General features: G+C 35.3%; 1 protein-coding gene across 1 annotated transcript; it reads left to right on the top strand.

Annotated features, from left to right (window-relative positions):
* The first annotated feature begins 1,093 nt into the window (after nucleotides 1–1,093).
* LOC139864579 (outer envelope protein 61-like) lies at nucleotides 1,094–14,494 on the top strand. The gene is made up of 10 exons (XM_071853160.1): nucleotides 1,094–1,238; nucleotides 1,438–1,494; nucleotides 1,618–1,746; nucleotides 1,859–1,936; nucleotides 2,151–2,221; nucleotides 2,414–2,442; nucleotides 2,558–2,760; nucleotides 2,936–3,370; nucleotides 3,675–3,815; nucleotides 14,039–14,494. The coding sequence occupies exons 1-10, from the start codon at nucleotides 1,173–1,175 to the stop codon at nucleotides 14,297–14,299; spliced, it is 1,470 nt and encodes a 489-aa protein (XP_071709261.1). The 5' UTR covers nucleotides 1,094–1,172; the 3' UTR covers nucleotides 14,300–14,494.
* The last annotated feature ends 4,609 nt before the right edge of the window (nucleotides 14,495–19,103 follow it).

Here is a 19,103-nt window from a genome sequence, read left to right as displayed (position 1 = left end):
TTCAACTCTTTAATTGCATGGTCCCACAAGCGAGGAAAGCCGGACTTTTGGGCGGCCCCACTTATGCCTTGGATACCAAGCGTTTAGATCTTTCTCAATATATTATTGTTGAGGAAATATCGACTCGCCTTCTTATGTTCGGTTTGGATTCTTTTCGGCTATTGTAGTGCTAATATACCTACTATATAGTGTTCATACTAGCTTTGATGGTGAGAAAGAAGGGAATATTTGTGAAAAGAATGTTGTAATGGTTAAGGAATCAATTGACATAGAATACCTTACTAAGTGAAAAGCTGACCGTTAGATTTTTTTTATAAATAAAAGTATAAGGTTTTTTCTGTTCGGGTTATCCGGGAGGACGAGTAATCCAACCAATCCGACCACATACTCTTATGTACGCAGCCTAGTAGGATTACTCTCTGACTGTTTCCTACTCTTCCCTAGCCACCACAAAATATTCGTCTTAGCTAGGTAGGATTCGAACATGAGACCTCTTGCAAGGAACTCAGGAACTCAACCACTAGCTATCTTGTGATGGTTTGTTTTAATAATAATAATAATAATAATAATAATAATAATAATAATAATAATAATAATAATAATAATAATAATAATCAAACAATCCGAAGCAAGGAAACCAACTCGAACCTAGAACCAAGCTATTCTCAATCTCAAATGATAATAATAATAATAATAATAATAATAATAATAATAATAATAATAATAATAATAATAATAATAATAATAATAATAATAATTAATAATAATACTCCGTAATAAATACTAATACTCCCTTCGTCCTATATTAATAGTCCACAGACAAAAAACACACAGTTAAAGAAATGTTATAAAAGTACTGTACTTTCTGTTTAATTTTCAGTTTTACCCTTACTTTTTTTTTTTCTTTTTAATCATATCCATATACATTAACGGCATAATATAACTTTACTTTATTATTCTGTCAAAAGTTCAAACGAAAACCAAAACAATGATGAGAACCGCAAGAACCATTAATATATATGATATTCTATAATAATCGGCATCTGTTGAATGTATTCTCATCTGGACTCATCTATATAAATACCACTCCGTAATACCAAAATTCACATAAACACTAATCATCTCAACTACACCCGGCCTCCAAATCTTCAAAACCTGAGGAGCTAGCTGCTATGCCGTCTCGAGTGGATGCACAAGTAAACTATGAATTGAAGGCAGCTGAGAGGCTAAAAAAAAAGGTAAGTCAGAAGTCATGGAACTGTTCTATTCTGTTTTTAAGTTGTATACTAATGCATGGATATGTGAACATACATATATAGACCATTGTGTCGATATACTTTCACTTTGGCCGGGTTTTTTAAAAGTGGTTTTGTACTTCAATTGTTGTATTCTTGTAATTTTCATAATTGCTGTTAGATTGTGCTTTCATTCTGACAGGGGAATGAATTTCACAGTCAGGGAAGGTTTAGTGATGCCTTGGAGAAGTATAAACGGGCAAGTGCTGCATCTAAAAACTTTTAATTCTTATGGTTTTGTTCTTTGGAGTTTTAAATTATAGATTTTTCTATAAGCTTTCAAAAACTGACTTGTTTTTATCTCTTACCTTGCATTATTCAGGCAAAAAATAATCTGAAAAATGTTCCATCTTCTAAAGGCGCAACTCTCGTTCTGGCATGCTCTCTTAATTTGATGTCATGTTACTTGAAAACAGGGCAGTATGATGAATGCATAAATGAAGGCACAGAGGTTATTTATGTTTTTGTCTTATCGTTCTTATATAATGGACACCCTTAGATTCTACAGAAATATAACTTTCTTAGTATGGTAGTAAGCAAAGCTCATTATGGCATTCTTTCAGGTATTGGCAACTGACACAAGAAACGTCAAAGCTCTTTATAGGAGAGGCGAAGCTTATAAAAGTTTGGGGCAGCTACAAGTAAGTTATATATATATATATATATATATATATATATATATATATATATATATATATATATATATATATATATATATATATATATATATATATATATATATATATATATATATATATATATTCTATTCTAAACTCTTAATCGAGGCAAACAAGTTATACTGCCAACATTTTCCGAATATATAAATCCATCTGATCCGAATTGCAAACATTCTAGAAAGCAGTGTCTGACTTGTCTAAAGCACATGGATTTTCTCCCAAAGATAAACTTATTGCAGATGCCCTAAGGTATAATAATACCTTTAAATTGTTTATTGTTCTTCTCTTTTCTAATTTTTATGACTGTATACTCTGTTACAAGCATGGATTTTGTTTAATTTCACAAACTTTCTAGTCCGATAACGATCCAAACGTTTAATGCTAGTTCTTGGTTAACAATATATATTACCTGATCCATTGTCTGTTAATGTACTCTCACAGGGATACCAAGAATAAATTGATCAAGCAAGGTGATGAGGATGCACATGTTGTGTGTATTTTATGTCAAATTTCATATTGACCAGCTCTGATGTTCTAATGTCTCCTTTTTTTTTTGCTAATACTTGTATATATTTATTTCAACAGGCATAAGAATCGAAGAAATTACTGCCTTATTATCTGAAAAGGATCAAACTTCATCATCAACGTTGTCTGATGATAATAAGGATGTTACTACACAAGCTAGGACGAGTAGTAACGTTCTTAACGATGACATGGAATTGATCAGGTTTATGTTCAATATTTTGTGTAACACTACTATCTTCATGCGTTTTATCTACATATTTTTTTAGCTAATCAGATATTATATGTTGTGGTGTTAGTAGCTCTTTTCTTGGGGACTAATTTACTTTTATTCTTATCTTAAGAAACAATCATATGCCAACTTACCACGTTTGGCGGTCTGTAATTTTTTGCATTAGACATGTTTTACTTTGAACCTAGGCTATTAAAGCCAATAGATAGAATATAGGTACAATTATAATAAAAAAAAAAAAAAAAAAAAAAAAAAATCTTTTATTGATTGATGGTTTTATTTGTTTATTGAATAGATTCTTTCACTTCATATCTCAAGCTGATCCAAAAGCCATAGCATCTCTAGGTGACGAAGAATCTGAAAGTTTGTCTCCTGAGATGATCAAGATTATATCAGATATGATTAGCAAGATGCCACCTGATGTATTCCAAAAAATGGTTCAGGGGGAGGATCCATTGTTGAATAGGAATAATAATAATAATAAGAAGAAGAAGAAGAATTCAGTAGGTCAAAGAAGCTCTATTGATAATGAAAATAATAATGCTTTTGAAGGGCTTTTGAGTTCAAGAAATGCACCTCAACCTAGCTTCCCTAGCTCTAGTTCTGATATTCGAAGTCAGCTCAAGAATCCAGACATGTGCGAGGTACAAAGCTCTTTATGTATCTAGTATCTAGCTTTTATATATATATATATATATATATATATATATATATATATATTTGAAAGTGTTAAAATAGGCGAATCAGGTAGTTTTGAAAGGATAAATAAACTAATATTCTCCAAAGATGATATTTATGTTTGTGTGTTCTGTATTAAATATCAGGGTTTTCTTCATTGTTTACAATGTCATGTTCAAATTTAATTCTAAATTTGTATAGTTGTATGTACTAAGTATTCTAGTGGGGCCATTATTTACAATTCTTCTTTGACTTATTAATGTTTGCTAGATGAAGACGTCAATGATGAAAGATACGAGCCCTGACATGCTGGCTAATATGAGCCAGCAATTTGGAGTTAATCTCTCAGAGAAGGATGAGGATGCAGAAATGGAGCAATTTGGAGCCCTGCTAGAGAATCTGGATAGACTGGTAAACTTCAACTTTACTAAATTGCACCTTTACAATGTTGTTAAGATGTCAATATCAGCCCAATTTCTTATAAACTAGTATTGTGGGCCCTACGATGTTGGGGCAATTTGGAAAAAAAAAGCAAGAAAGGGAAAAAAAAGAAGGAAAAAAAGGGAAAAAAAAAGAAAACTTTGTGAGGATGGGGTTGTCAAGTGGACCAATGAGGGATGGTTTAGAATACACCATTTAGTATATACAAGTTTTTAGTCATGTGCTTCGCTGTGGTTGAGAAGAATTTTGTTGTACATTACAATATGTTTTCGAGTGAAGTAATTTGACTAGAATAAGTCATACATAAACCAAAAAACAAAAGTCGATTTAACGGATCGAACACGTCTACATTTTTTTTCTAAAGAAAGTTAGATTTTTTTTTTTAAGATTGTAAAAAAGGTAAGAGAATAATTATGAAAATAACAAATATTTAGTATGTCTTTTTAGATTGTAAAAAAGTTAAGAGAATAATTATGAAAATAACAAATATTTAGTATGGCTTTTTAAAATATTAAATTGAAGAAAGAATTTTAGGGGGCATATTGGAAGATTAGAAAGTTAAAGGATAAAAGACAAAAAATCAATATTGGAAAACTAAAAAGTTAAAGGGTTAAAAGTAAAATATTAAAATATGAAAAAGGTTGTGAAGTTGCCATGTGGACCAATGATTTGAGTGAATTTTTACACTAATTAGTATATATAGTAATGGGTTGACTCAAGCAATGGTTCAATGGGTCAACTTTATTGCTAGAAAATACTGAGAATCGATCATGAACAAAAACAAATGTATGCATATAAGAATTATATGTTTTACATGTTGTTGGGCTAAACGATTTATTAATTCTGTCTATATATATATATATATATATATATATATATATATATATATATATATATATATATATATATATATATATATATATATATATATATATATATATATATTGGTAGGATCAAGAGGGAAGTAATCAATCGGGGGAAGCAAATTTTTTTTTTTTTTTTTCGTTTTTTGAAAAAACTTTGTTCACGAACATTATAGATTGGATGAAAATAAAAACATTTAGAAAAGACACTTCGTGATGAATGTTATTATTTTGGCGGGAAAACGCTCGAAGAAGTAATAGGGGCAGGATCAAAAAACGAAAAAAAAAATAATTTTGCTTCCCCCCGCTTCTCCCCGATTGGTTATGTAACATCCCGCGTTTTTCCGTTAAATTTATTTTAACACCGTCTTTTTCTTTTAAATAATACCTTTCGTTATTTAAATTCGTAGTTTCCGTTGACTAACGTTCATAATAATTCCGTCATTTAATTATAACATCTCTCGTTAACTTGCGTTTTAAAAATACTCGATCGGTTAATTCCCGCACCCGACTACAAACATGAGGGACTTAAGTTGACAAGTGGGCAAAGTGGTGACTAGGTCAACTAGTCAACCACTTCACCTCCTCCATCCATTTCCATCCATCTCCCTCATCTCTCTTTCTCTCTAGCAAGAACACACACACACAACACCCAATTCAATCATTCATCATCTAAATTCGATTTAGGAGGCTTACAACAAAACAAATTACATATTTGGAATCCTCTCTTCATCCTCTACAATTTGATACCAACTTCATCTCGTTTGGGTAACATTTCAAAAACTCTAGATTTCTCTAAATTCGTGTTTTTGATTTGAAATGGTGTTAGTTAGTGTCTATGGCTCAAGTCTAACATGAATATATGTTTGGTTTGCTCGATTTGTTGTTTTTGGAGTAACTAGCATGAACTTGAAATGGGTTTGCTTAATCCTTGATTTTGGATGAGTTAATGTTGTTAGATTGTTAAAGTGCATGTTTTAATTGTGTTACTAGTATCACTAGCTTCGTTTTGATGCGTAGGTTGATTAAGAAAACTTCAAAAACATGAATATTGATTTTGTGATGTTTGACTAGGGTTTGATAGTTCTTGACATGAACTTTTGATGCTTGAATGCCATGGAATGTTAATTGTTAGTGATTAGTTGTAATGTATGCTTCATTACCTTCAAAACGGCATATCACATGTGTAAATTGGATTCCCGGAACTTAAAATGCATATTGATGAACTTGAGGCTTTGAAATGAGCGTTTATTGATCACATGACGAGAATTCGATTTTTGTAAATGATGTTTTTGTTTGAGGATTTGTGTTTAGTTGTGTTCCTTGTCAAAAGAGCTTTCCAACGGTATAAGATACGTCTTCTAATTGTTTGCGGTTTGCGTTTTGCGATTGTTTGAAGTTTTGACCAAGACTTGAACCTTGAAAACGACCTGACACCAGACCATGTGTTATGTCGCGGCGCGACACCCCTTGCCGCGGCGCGACATTTGCCTTGTCCAGCTTCTGTCCAACTTTTCCATTTTATGAAAAATGTTTGCTATGCTATGGACCTCCGATTCACATGTAACTTGTTCTAACATGCTTATATATGAATAAAAATCTCAGAAAAATAGTTCGGAACCCGACCCGAACGTGTTGACTTTCGTTGACTTTGACCGACCAAAGTTTGACTTTTAGTCAAACTTAACCAAACTTTTATACAATCATTCTAACATGCTTTTATACTTGTTTCTTGTATGAAACTTGACAACGTGATTCACATGCTATACTTAATCGAGTCGTAACGAGCCATAGGACTAATTGAACACCTTTGACCGTTTGTGTTTACCGTTATTGATACAACCTATATGTTTAGGTCAAGACTAGCTTTGTCTTTGCACACGTTTACTTTGTGAAGTACATTTATACTCGTGCAATCAAAGGTGAGATCATAGTCCCACTTTTACTCTTTTTGAACTTATATTGGGATGAGAAAACATAAACGATTCTTTTGAACTAAGTGAACACAAGAACGGGAAAACAAACATTCTACATACGAGTTTAGAACAAAATCCTCAATTCGATTATCATTAATTACACTTGCCGGGTGTAAGCGAGAACTTATGTTATATGGCCATATGGGTTGACAACCCTCATCCTTGACGGTTCGCTACCGTCTACGGATGAAATATAATTTCGAGAATCAGTGTTTGTTCTAGCACTAAGTGATGGGGTATACAATGGAAGGAATGTTAAGCTTTGATAATTGGGTGCTCGTGAAACAAACTTTTGGAATGTATTACTATTATTTCATTGATGCAAATCTTGTGGTTCACTTGTACTTACTTACTTAAACCTATGATTTCACCAACGTTTTCGTTGACAGATTTCTATGTTTTTCTCAGGTCTTGCACGATATGTGAAACATGCTTCCGCTTACTATTTGATACTTGCATCCGATGTCGAGTATACATGCATTTCATGGAGCGTCTTTTGACTTTACTTTAAACCGTGTCGCCTAGATTTCAATCGTACTTATAACGTTGTAACTTAACTTTTGGTTGAACAATTCTTGTAAACTTTGAAAAAAAATCTTTATTTTGAAATGAAGGCGACATATTTTGGTTAAACGCTATCTTAAAGACTTATAATCAGGTAATGGGACCCACGTAGCCGACGCCGTCACTTGACGATTTGTCGGGGTCGCTACAGTTGGTATCAGAGCCTTGGTTGTAGGGATTTAGAGTTCATTTGTGTCCACCCCGAGTCATAGGGTACATAGGTGAATCTAGACTACAACCGGCATATAGACTGAAGTAGGAATTATTTGACAAATTGTGCATTTATACTCGAACTCTTCTATCATATCTAACTCGTATTCGATCTTGATCTTACGTTGATAAATTTTGTTGATGCGCCACCTTGACTTTATGAGGTAATGTTAAATGCACATGAGAATCAGGGTAATATAATTTCCGGGATTATATTACGGTGATTCACATGGACGTTCCGACATTATGACGTAAAGAATTTAAGGCGAGTCAAGGAAAATTTTCTCTCTATCCTTATTCCATACTGTGGTTAGTATTGTTGAAAATACTAACCAACGATATTCTTGTGTCATGAAGGAACAATGGCTCACCAAGGTCAACACAATACTCCTCTCGAAACTCTGGAACAAGCTCTTCAACGAATGATAACCACCGCCGTGGGCACGGCCGTGGCCGATCACTTTTCTAACAACAACAATCATGGAGCCGGTAATTCAATCGAGGGTTGCTCCTACAAGAACTTCATGAAGTACAATCCTCCCACTTTCGATGGAACCGGGGGACCGGTTACTCTCACCCGATGGTTTGAACAAATGGAGACCGTTTTTAACACAAGCGGTTGTCGAGACCAAGATAAGGTCAAGTTTTCCACCCTCACTCTTACCGGTATCGCTCTCTCATGGTGGAACACGTATGTACAATCAGTGGGTATCGATGAAGCCCTTACACTCTCTTGGACCGAATTAAGAGAAAGAATGATCACCGAATACTTCCCGCGCGATGAGACTCGAAGGCTCGAGCAAGGGCTAAGGAATTTAAGAACGGTCGGGAATGACCTCGGAGCTTATAATCAACGGTTTACCGAACTAGTCTCAATGTGTCCAAATCTCATGACTCCCGAATTCCTAAGAGTCGAACTTTACATGGATGGCCTCCCTAAGAGCATTCAACACGGGGTAATGGCATCCCAACCCACTAACCTACAAGAGGCTTTAACAAAGGCCCACCAAACTTTAGAAACGGTGAATGAAATGGAAGCACCGGTACGAATGGTCGAGAACCACCCGGGTAACAACAAAAGAAAATGGGAAGCCTCGCAACCAAGCAACCACAACAATAGCAACATCTCCAAGAAGCCTTTCACCCCCGGCGGCAAGAAGGGGTATGCCGGAACCCTACCTCACTGTAACAAGTGTCGCAAACATCATTTTGGTGAATGTGGCAAACCATTTTGCGTCAAGTGTCAAAGAAGTGGCCATGTAGCCCACGATTGTAGGAATACCGCTCCCGTCGCCCAAAAGGAGCACAATGCACCCAAGACGGGTGTTTGTTTTGAATGTGGCCAACCGGGTCATTTTAGGAGTGCGTGCCCAAATAAGAAAATCAACCCCAACGCACGCCGTTAAACTTTCAACATCAACGCCTAGGATGCCCGAGACGACGATGGACTAGTCACGGGTATGTTTCTTCTCGAAATTCTCACGTTACATGTTTATTCGATTCGGTTACCGTTAGACATTTTATAAACAAGTCTTTGACTCGTGCTCTTTACATTCCACTTTTTCCCCTAGATACTACTTAGACGATTTAAGTGACCAACGGAAAATATTGTGTGCCTATAAATTTTATTGGAGGATATACGTTAAGACTTTTGACTTGACACCTATAGAACTAGGGAGCTCGAAACCTATTCGTTAAAAAAAAAAAAAAAAAAAAAAAAAAAAAAAAAATTCTTTTTTTCCCCATCATCTTGTATAGATTATTGCGAACTGAATAATTTTCGGTTGGAAAACCGATACCCTCTCCCTCGCATCCATGACCTCATAATTTCTTGCATGAATCCCGTGTGTATTCCAAAACGACCTCCGTTCCGGTTATCATCAATTGGGGGTTAAGTGAGAAGAGGTCTCCTAAGCCATTTCCGAACTCGCAACGTTAGTTGTAAATCTCTCTTAGTACCGTTTGATTTATTTAGGACTCCGTCCGTATTCATGAACCTCCTAAATCACGTATGCAACTTATCTAGACAAATCTGTTATCGTATTTATAGATGACGTCTTAACTTATTTAAGCAAAGAAAGAAAAACGAACAACATCACCATCTTACGCTCGAACTTTTGGAGAAAAGAGCAACTTTATACCAAATTCTCCTAGTGAGAATTTCTGTTGAACGAAGTCCAATTTTCTAGACCATGAAGTTAATGGTCAAGGCATTACAATCAATCTCGAAATCAAGCCACATGTAATCAAGAAACTCTCCCAACTCAGACTTGTATTCGTAAAAATCTTAGATCTCACCGGTTGTTACCGAAGATTCATTTCTGACTTTTCTCGTATTACACGACTTTAATCTCTCCGCGATCGAACCTTGAGCGTGATTCTTCACACCAACATTTCTAGCTAAATTCGTACAACACCAGATGGGACTCAAATATGGAAATATTTCTACTTGAACGCCGAAAGGCATACCCTCTCGACTCAAAATCAACGTAACTGAAATTCGTTATTTTGCACGAAGAATTCGAATACTAAATTGTGGATCCGATCAATATTCTTGTCATCACGTACCACACTACATACCTCTGTTATTTCACCGTTACCGTCTGATATTACTGGAAATTAAGATAACACACAATCCAACGATACTTCACTCTTCTTTGACTTAACGCCCTTGTGTTTCTGATAATCGGTCAACTATTATTCAACCCCGAACTATACAACTACGTGTACTACCTCGTTTCTCTTTCAGACTTCAACTTTTGACAACTAGAGGCACGTTATAGCAACCTCGAGATGTAAACTCATCCTATTCTAAGTCCTCATTTCACTACTATCTTTACCGTTCGCATTTCCGTTTAAAGAAACTCCTTGTAACATTTCTCCATGGATAGAGAAACTCCTCATATTACATAAGTATTCGCCACGAGGGTGAATAGTCCTAACGAACATTTTTCGAACCCTAACTAACTTGTTCAAACGTATCTTAAGAGATTCTTTTCCAACACGGTGTATCTTTGTCAATTATTCTGTATCGAAATACTCGTTTCACTTCTAGTTTTACAAGAAACCTTGGGAACCTGCTTAGACATGAGTACCGCGTACCACCCACAAACTGACGAACCGAGCAAACGAACGATTTACGTCTTGGAAAGACATCTCACAAACTCGTATTGTCACCTTTAGTAGATCACTCTTACAACAGTAGTTACCACTCGTGTGTTCACGCGCACTTTTCGAAACCTTATATGACCGCTAATGTCATACCCCTGTTCATTTAACCAAAGCATCAACCACCGAAATCTGAACTCCATCAAGAAACAACAATTGAGATCGTTCAAGTCCGAGAAGGGCTCGAGACAACCCATTGTCGCCAGAAGAGTTATACCAAACTTAGAGGAGAACCTCACAAATCCCAGTGTGTAACCGCGTAATATTGAGAACCCGCACCTTGGAAGGGTGTGATCCGTTTTGGGAATCAGGGAAAGTTAAACCCGCGACATGTTAACCCTTTTGAAACCTTGGGGCGTATTGGAACCGCTCCCTACCGTTTAGAACTTCCGACTCAATTAAGTTTCCGTTTACCCTACATTTCGTGTAACAAACTTAGAAACGTGTCCTGCGGAACAGGAACGTGCAATCCTGCTGGATACATCAACTATCGATGACAAACTTCTCTTCATAGGAAAACCAGTTGAAACTGGGGATCGTAAAAACCGAACCTTAATGCAACGTAAAACCCTGACTATCCAAATTCATGAGAACCCTCAAGAACGTACTTTCACTTATTCATAGCATTGACAACGTAAAGTCTCGAGTAAGAGATATCGACTACTACTTCCAACTAAATTTCGGGACGAAATTTCTTTTGAGTTGTGGATAATGTAACATCCCGCGTTTTTCCGTTAAATTTATTTTAACACCGTCTTTTTCTTTTAAATAATACCTTTCGTTATTTAAATTCGTAGTTTCCGTTGACTAACGTTCATAATAATTCCGTCATTTAATTATAACATCTCTCGTTAACTTGCGTTTTAAAAATACTCGATCGGTTAATTCCCGCACCCGACTACAAACATGAGGGACTTAAGTTGACAAGTGGGCAAAGTGGTGACTAGGTCAACTAGTCAACCACTTCACCTCCTCCATCCATTTCCATCCATCTCCCTCATCTCTCTTTCTCTCTAGCAAGAACACACACACACAACACCCAATTCAATCATTCATCATCTAAATTCGATTTAGGAGGCTTACAACAAAACAAATTACATATTTGGAATCCTCTCTTCATCCTCTACAATTTGATACCAACTTCATCTCGTTTGGGTAACATTTCAAAAACTCTAGATTTCTCTAAATTCGTGTTTTTGATTTGAAATGGTGTTAGTTAGTGTCTATGGCTCAAGTCTAACATGAATATATGTTTGGTTTGCTCGATTTGTTGTTTTTGGAGTAACTAGCATGAACTTGAAATGGGTTTGCTTAATCCTTGATTTTGGATGAGTTAATGTTGTTAGATTGTTAAAGTGCATGTTTTAATTGTGTTACTAGTATCACTAGCTTCGTTTTGATGCGTAGGTTGATTAAGAAAACTTCAAAAACATGAATATTGATTTTGTGATGTTTGACTAGGGTTTGATAGTTCTTGACATGAACTTTTGATGCTTGAATGCCATGGAATGTTAATTGTTAGTGATTAGTTGTAATGTATGCTTCATTACCTTCAAAACGGCATATCACATGTGTAAATTGGATTCCCGGAACTTAAAATGCATATTGATGAACTTGAGGCTTTGAAATGAGCGTTTATTGATCACATGACGAGAATTCGATTTTTGTAAATGATGTTTTTGTTTGAGGATTTGTGTTTAGTTGTGTTCCTTGTCAAAAGAGCTTTCCAACGGTATAAGATACGTCTTCTAATTGTTTGCGGTTTGCGTTTTGCGATTGTTTGAAGTTTTGACCAAGACTTGAACCTTGAAAACGACCTGACACCAGACCATGTGTTATGTCGCGGCGCGACACCCCTTGCCGCGGCGCGACATTTGCCTTGTCCAGCTTCTGTCCAACTTTTCCATTTTATGAAAAATGTTTGCTATGCTATGGACCTCCGATTCACATGTAACTTGTTCTAACATGCTTATATATGAATAAAAATCTCAGAAAAATAGTTCGGAACCCGACCCGAACGTGTTGACTTTCGTTGACTTTGACCGACCAAAGTTTGACTTTTAGTCAAACTTAACCAAACTTTTATACAATCATTCTAACATGCTTTTATACTTGTTTCTTGTATGAAACTTGACAACGTGATTCACATGCTATACTTAATCGAGTCGTAACGAGCCATAGGACTAATTGAACACCTTTGACCGTTTGTGTTTACCGTTATTGATACAACCTATATGTTTAGGTCAAGACTAGCTTTGTCTTTGCACACGTTTACTTTGTGAAGTACATTTATACTCGTGCAATCAAAGGTGAGATCATAGTCCCACTTTTACTCTTTTTGAACTTATATTGGGATGAGAAAACATAAACGATTCTTTTGAACTAAGTGAACACAAGAACGGGAAAACAAACATTCTACATACGAGTTTAGAACAAAATCCTCAATTCGATTATCATTAATTACACTTGCCGGGTGTAAGCGAGAACTTATGTTATATGGCCATATGGGTTGACAACCCTCATCCTTGACGGTTCGCTACCGTCTACGGATGAAATATAATTTCGAGAATCAGTGTTTGTTCTAGCACTAAGTGATGGGGTATACAATGGAAGGAATGTTAAGCTTTGATAATTGGGTGCTCGTGAAACAAACTTTTGGAATGTATTACTATTATTTCATTGATGCAAATCTTGTGGTTCACTTGTACTTACTTACTTAAACCTATGATTTCACCAACGTTTTCGTTGACAGATTTCTATGTTTTTCTCAGGTCTTGCACGATATGTGAAACATGCTTCCGCTTACTATTTGATACTTGCATCCGATGTCGAGTATACATGCATTTCATGGAGCGTCTTTTGACTTTACTTTAAACCGTGTCGCCTAGATTTCAATCGTACTTATAACGTTGTAACTTAACTTTTGGTTGAACAATTCTTGTAAACTTTGAAAAAAAATCTTTATTTTGAAATGAAGGCGACATATTTTGGTTAAACGCTATCTTAAAGACTTATAATCAGGTAATGGGACCCACGTAGCCGACGCCGTCACTTGACGATTTGTCGGGGTCGCTACAGGTTACTTCCCCATTGATCCTGCTCCTATATATATATATATATATATATATATATATATATATATATATATATATATATATATATATATATATATATATATATATATATATATATATATATATATAAAGGGTTCGTCGGTCAACCTTGTCTAACTTGTTTTGACATGTATTACAATTTTTCCTCTTTTATATGCAATGTTATGGTCATACATACCTAACGATGTGTGATTTCACAATTGTTTGATAAGAACCTGGTTTAGCATCAAGTAGGTCTAGGGCCATTATATTTGGTAACTTGTTTTTGATTTTTCATGTTTGGTTTATTTTTGATACAGATGAAATGGGCAGCTAGAATACAACGCACCGTAGAAGTTGCCGTGAAAACAAAAAATTGGCTTATGGGGAGGAAGGGATTAATTACGGTGTTATGTATGCTCGTTTTTGCAGTATTCCTTCATTGGCAGGGGTTAATTATGGCGTTATGTATGCTCATTTTTGCAGTACTCCTTCATTGGCTGGGGTACATTGGCAGGTTACTGAAGGTAATTCGTTTACCAAAATCAGTCGACAAACAAGGAAATTATGTAATCTTTTGATCTAGCTGGGGAAATGGTGTCATGCAAAATAAACAAATTTGGTGATTGGGGCATGTGGAGTTAGATTATATAACATGTTTATGTTCTTAAGACCGATATTGTAATACCCTTGAATCATCTTTTTGCATCCAATCCATCAATTTGCTATTCAAATTAATCTTTAGATGCCTAAATATCACTTGAATTATTTCTCTAATCATGGATTATACATTAGATTGTTTTGGTCGGGGACTCGGGGTGTAAATGGCAGTTTTACATGCTCTAAGGCGTTGGTTATAACCATGTTGGTTGAAACTTGTAAATGATGCAAGTCTCAAACTCGCAGGGGCCACAATGTAAGTACTGCCACTATTACGAAACATTAAACAGTTCTCGTATTTGATATGTGATAGCTTCTATTATAATCACGCTACCTATTAAATGACTCACAATTTGCTCCGTCGATTAATTTTTCGCGACAATTGAACACCTAACATATTTTTTTGTTACTTAGAACGTAGTAAAATTGCTAAATGTTTATCTTAGTTAAATAAAAATGTATAAAGCCTATACATAAACAACACACATAATTCACAGGTCACAACAAGAATGAAAGGAAACAGAAAGTGATAAAATACAACACAACGTTTACCATCTTACGTTGCACCTAAACACATGATTAAATTTGTTTTGTGCCACCACGATTGATCCATTATATTATTATTATTACTCCTATTATTTTCCATATTAGCTTAATATATACTTTAAAAATTCTGAAAATATTTTTAAGCTCGATTTACCTTTTTCTTCGTCTTGTCACAAGTTTTTTAAAACATAAAAATTATTATACGTGTATAGTATTTCTTCATATTCACCCTTACTAGATTATTATTCAACAATTCAGAATAAAGGGTAAATATAAAAAATAAAGAAAAAAACAATAACCATATTATTAGAGATTTTTGTTATAACCAAATTACCATATGCAATAATTGTCTTATACTACGTACCCTACGTTTGATAAATCCTAATATGATAGTTACAAACAATAATATAAGTTAAGATGATGAAAACATTAAAGATACTAATAACCCCACACCTCACTAAACATTCGAATAAATACCCCGTAACATTTAGAATTGTGCTCATCTATTTCATACTGTATATTTTTAAAAGTGAATCACTTACATAAATCATGTTTTCATTTCTTCTCTTGTTTTAAAGCTTTTTATATCCATCATTATTCTTTTAGCTTCTTTTTTTAACGTTTATAAAATTTGTTGTATTTCATCGAGTTCTAATATGCTTAAACTTTGTATACATCCACATCTCCTTGAAAAGGCCAGTTAGATAACGTACAAAAAGAAAGAAAAAAACAGCATGATATTTATTATTAATCCACATAATACAACAATGACGTACGTCACGCCACGCTCTGTCACATGCTGCGTCACGTGAAACGCATGACGTCCAGCACACTAGAGCCTATCGGGAGCTTATTTAACGCTGTGTCACGTGATGCCCGTGACGTCCAGTTAGTTAAACGGTCAAGCTTCGCTGTATTCAAGTCAACCCCACGTATCGGGTAGCGTGACGTCTTCATAAGGTTGACTTGGTGTTGCCAGGCTGGACTAAAACCCTACATATCAGGAACGTGGAGGACGTGGAGTAGGTTGTGGGCATGATCAGAAGATTCTAATGGCAGTTATGGAGAGTGAGCACTAATATAGCGGTTATCATACATAACCGCCAATTATCCATCTATAAATAGTGCCCCTAAGCCTCATTTGAAGGCTAATCAACCTGCGCACATTATAATATCTTTTCATATCTACCTTGGAGGCTAGGCAAAAGAAAAACAACACTAGACCCCTCATATCTCATTTAACCGGAGGAACCCCTTCCAAAGGTTAGGCTTTCTTTTTATTCACTTGCACTCGAACCAAATGATTTTGGTTTGATCATTTGGCGCCATCCGTGGGACCTTGAGTACATCAATCTTCACGAAATGTCAGGAGGTCCTGAATTACCATTTTCTAGCGCTGGGGAACCATATGATCCTTTGAGACCTAACGTCGAAGATAATTATGTGACCCCTACTGAAAATGTTCATCGTACTAGGCTCAATTTTGAAGATAACACCAACACTGGACCCAACGTTTCAGCCCCAACCAGTCCTGAAATCGTTAGTTCCAGTTTGAAAACAATCAATGGAGAAGAAGTCATCCGCTTCTTGGCTAAAGGAGGATTCGTCATGCCCATGTTCATGGCAGGGGGGAGGATGATCAGACGGAAGCGTCAAAAGCACCCTATCATGACTCTACACGGACAACGCATGAATTCAGGAAACGGCCCGTCAAAACGAAAGTGGAGGCGCGTCAGGAGTTGATCCAAACCCTCATCTTGGGCGCTCCACCATCCATGACGGCACAAATTGAGCAGCCCGGCGTAGCAGATGGAATGTTAAACAATTGGCACGCCATAATGGGCGGAGTCAAATTGAAGAAACCGGTTGAGCCTTCCGCGACGTCGGAGAAGTTCATCAGGGAAATTGCGACTCATCCGTTACCTGCTGTTCTCACAACACCCCTCACGTTGGGCATGTATAATTAGTAGACACAGTTCCATTGTCTAAGCTAACCTCTTTAGCCCCATTCGTTTCAACCGTCCCTTTCTGAGTAGAACTATTAACTGAAGGCTTAATATCGACACCAACGAATTGTTTCAAGTGATCTGAGTTTGAAATATCATCCTCAGATGATGAACTTACTGAGGTATTACTCGACTCATCGCCTTTAGTTGAGACCGCTTCTTCATTAATACTATCAGTCACTATGGTAGCGTCTATATCAAACTGCCATGTACCAACCTCGTTTACAAATATCTCTGTATCAACACCATTAATAGAAACCGTAACTAAGGTAGAAATAGGACATTTATCATAAGTAGCAATACAAATCCTGCTTGTTGATAAAGGTAACTTGCAATTCGGTTCGAAAAACAAAAAGCGACCAAAAGAAGAAGCTATCTTTTTACTAGCTTTCGTTCCCCAAGCACAAGTGGGAATACCCGATAATTCAATCCAAATAATTCTTTCGTCAACAACGAATGAATCGGACGGTTAATTAATGCATGAAAACAATGATAGCATATTAGGGTTGGTTTTAAATAATTCACATGTATCAAGCGAATCGAATTGAAACCAAATCCACATGCCACCTATATACTGAATCTTAAAATTTGAGAAACCTTCAATGAAACACTGCTGATAAATCAGATACAAAGTACCAATATTCTTCACCTTAGCCATAAGAATCAAGTCTTCTTTGGATACATTAATCACATCTTCCTGTTCTAATGTAATTTTCTTGATAGGTTTAGAATTTTGGTTGCCCCGAATAACAGAAGCATACGAAACTTTATCATCAGGATTATTCTCTTTCATAACTGAGTTAGCAGATTTCTCCACCTCAACAACAGGAGCTGATTTAGTAATCGAAGGTTTAACCTGAACGACTGGATCTTTTTTCTGGATAGGGATCTTAGATTTATCGACCTTCGAAGCTTCAATGAATAGGTGGTGACTTCCCATCGACACGTCGGCCAGACGTCTTTCCATGGCCGAAACGTTCTTAACTCCCATGAATCGCACAAACGCGAAACGCTTTCCAGATTTGGCCCTTTTTAACCGATGTATACGTTAATCAAATATCCATATTGATCAAAGACTCTTCGTAACGAGTCTTCAACAGCAGATAACGTAAAATTTTTAACGTAAAACGATTGGCAGTTTCTAACTTGATTCTTTCTGTATTTGAGACAAAAGAAAATATCCTTTAAGACCCTCAATAATAGATAGAGAAATAGAAGATACCACCAATTACGCCTGTCCATGTCAGTTTCAGTAATTTGATTGGTTTTTTTTTTTTAATATATATATATATGATACTGTGTCGAATCTAATCATACAAATTAAAAAAACAAGATGTTTACATACTCAAGTGTTTTGTCTTTTACATTACTCTTCTGTTGCTTGTCAATCACTGCAGGTATGGACAATAGTGAAGGTTTAGTGTACCTAATGACATATGTTTAAAACGACATAATTCACTTACTGATTGATATATAAAAATAAGAATAAGAAGTATATATTAATATCACAGTTTTATCTAAAAATCACTTAAGTTCGAATTAAACTTCTCTAAATAATAATGGAAACGTTCATCGAGTATTACAATTATTAAATAATTATATTTGATATACTCTATATATATATAGATTTATTTTAATAACAATTTAATTATGTCGTATATTATTATTTTAAGTTATTATATATACATATATTTATATTTATATTTGTATGTATACACATTTGTTTACAAATAATGGTTCGTGAATCGTCGGGAATTGTCGAAGTTAAATAATTGCAAGAAAAAAAAACAGTTCAAAAATTTTGAGACTCAACATTACATACTTGGCTTATCGTGTCGAAATCGTATAAAGATCAAGTTTAAATTTGATCGGAAATTCCCGGGTCGTCACATGACTCGTGTGTTGTGGCGAAAAATCGTTTGTAGAAATACATGATTTCGCTACATTAAATAATGTTTAGGTAGTTTATTGTTTATTAAAGGCAAGTGTTTAGGTAGTTTATGATTACAATACGCATGTTGAAAATTGATACAAATACAAACATTTATTAAACGAAAAGTGATAAATTAAAAATAAATAAACTTTTAAAAAGTAGAACAGTAAAAAAAAAAAAAAAAAAAAAAGATGATGCTACATGGTGTTTATAGATATAGGTCAAAAAAATAAAATTGCA

The sequence above is a fragment of the Rutidosis leptorrhynchoides genome, chromosome 8 (assembly GCF_046630445.1).
Source record: "Rutidosis leptorrhynchoides isolate AG116_Rl617_1_P2 chromosome 8, CSIRO_AGI_Rlap_v1, whole genome shotgun sequence".
NCBI lineage: Eukaryota > Viridiplantae > Streptophyta > Magnoliopsida > Asterales > Asteraceae > Rutidosis > Rutidosis leptorrhynchoides.
Note: the sequence above shows the minus strand (reverse complement) of the source record. Positions and strands in the feature narration are given on the sequence as shown.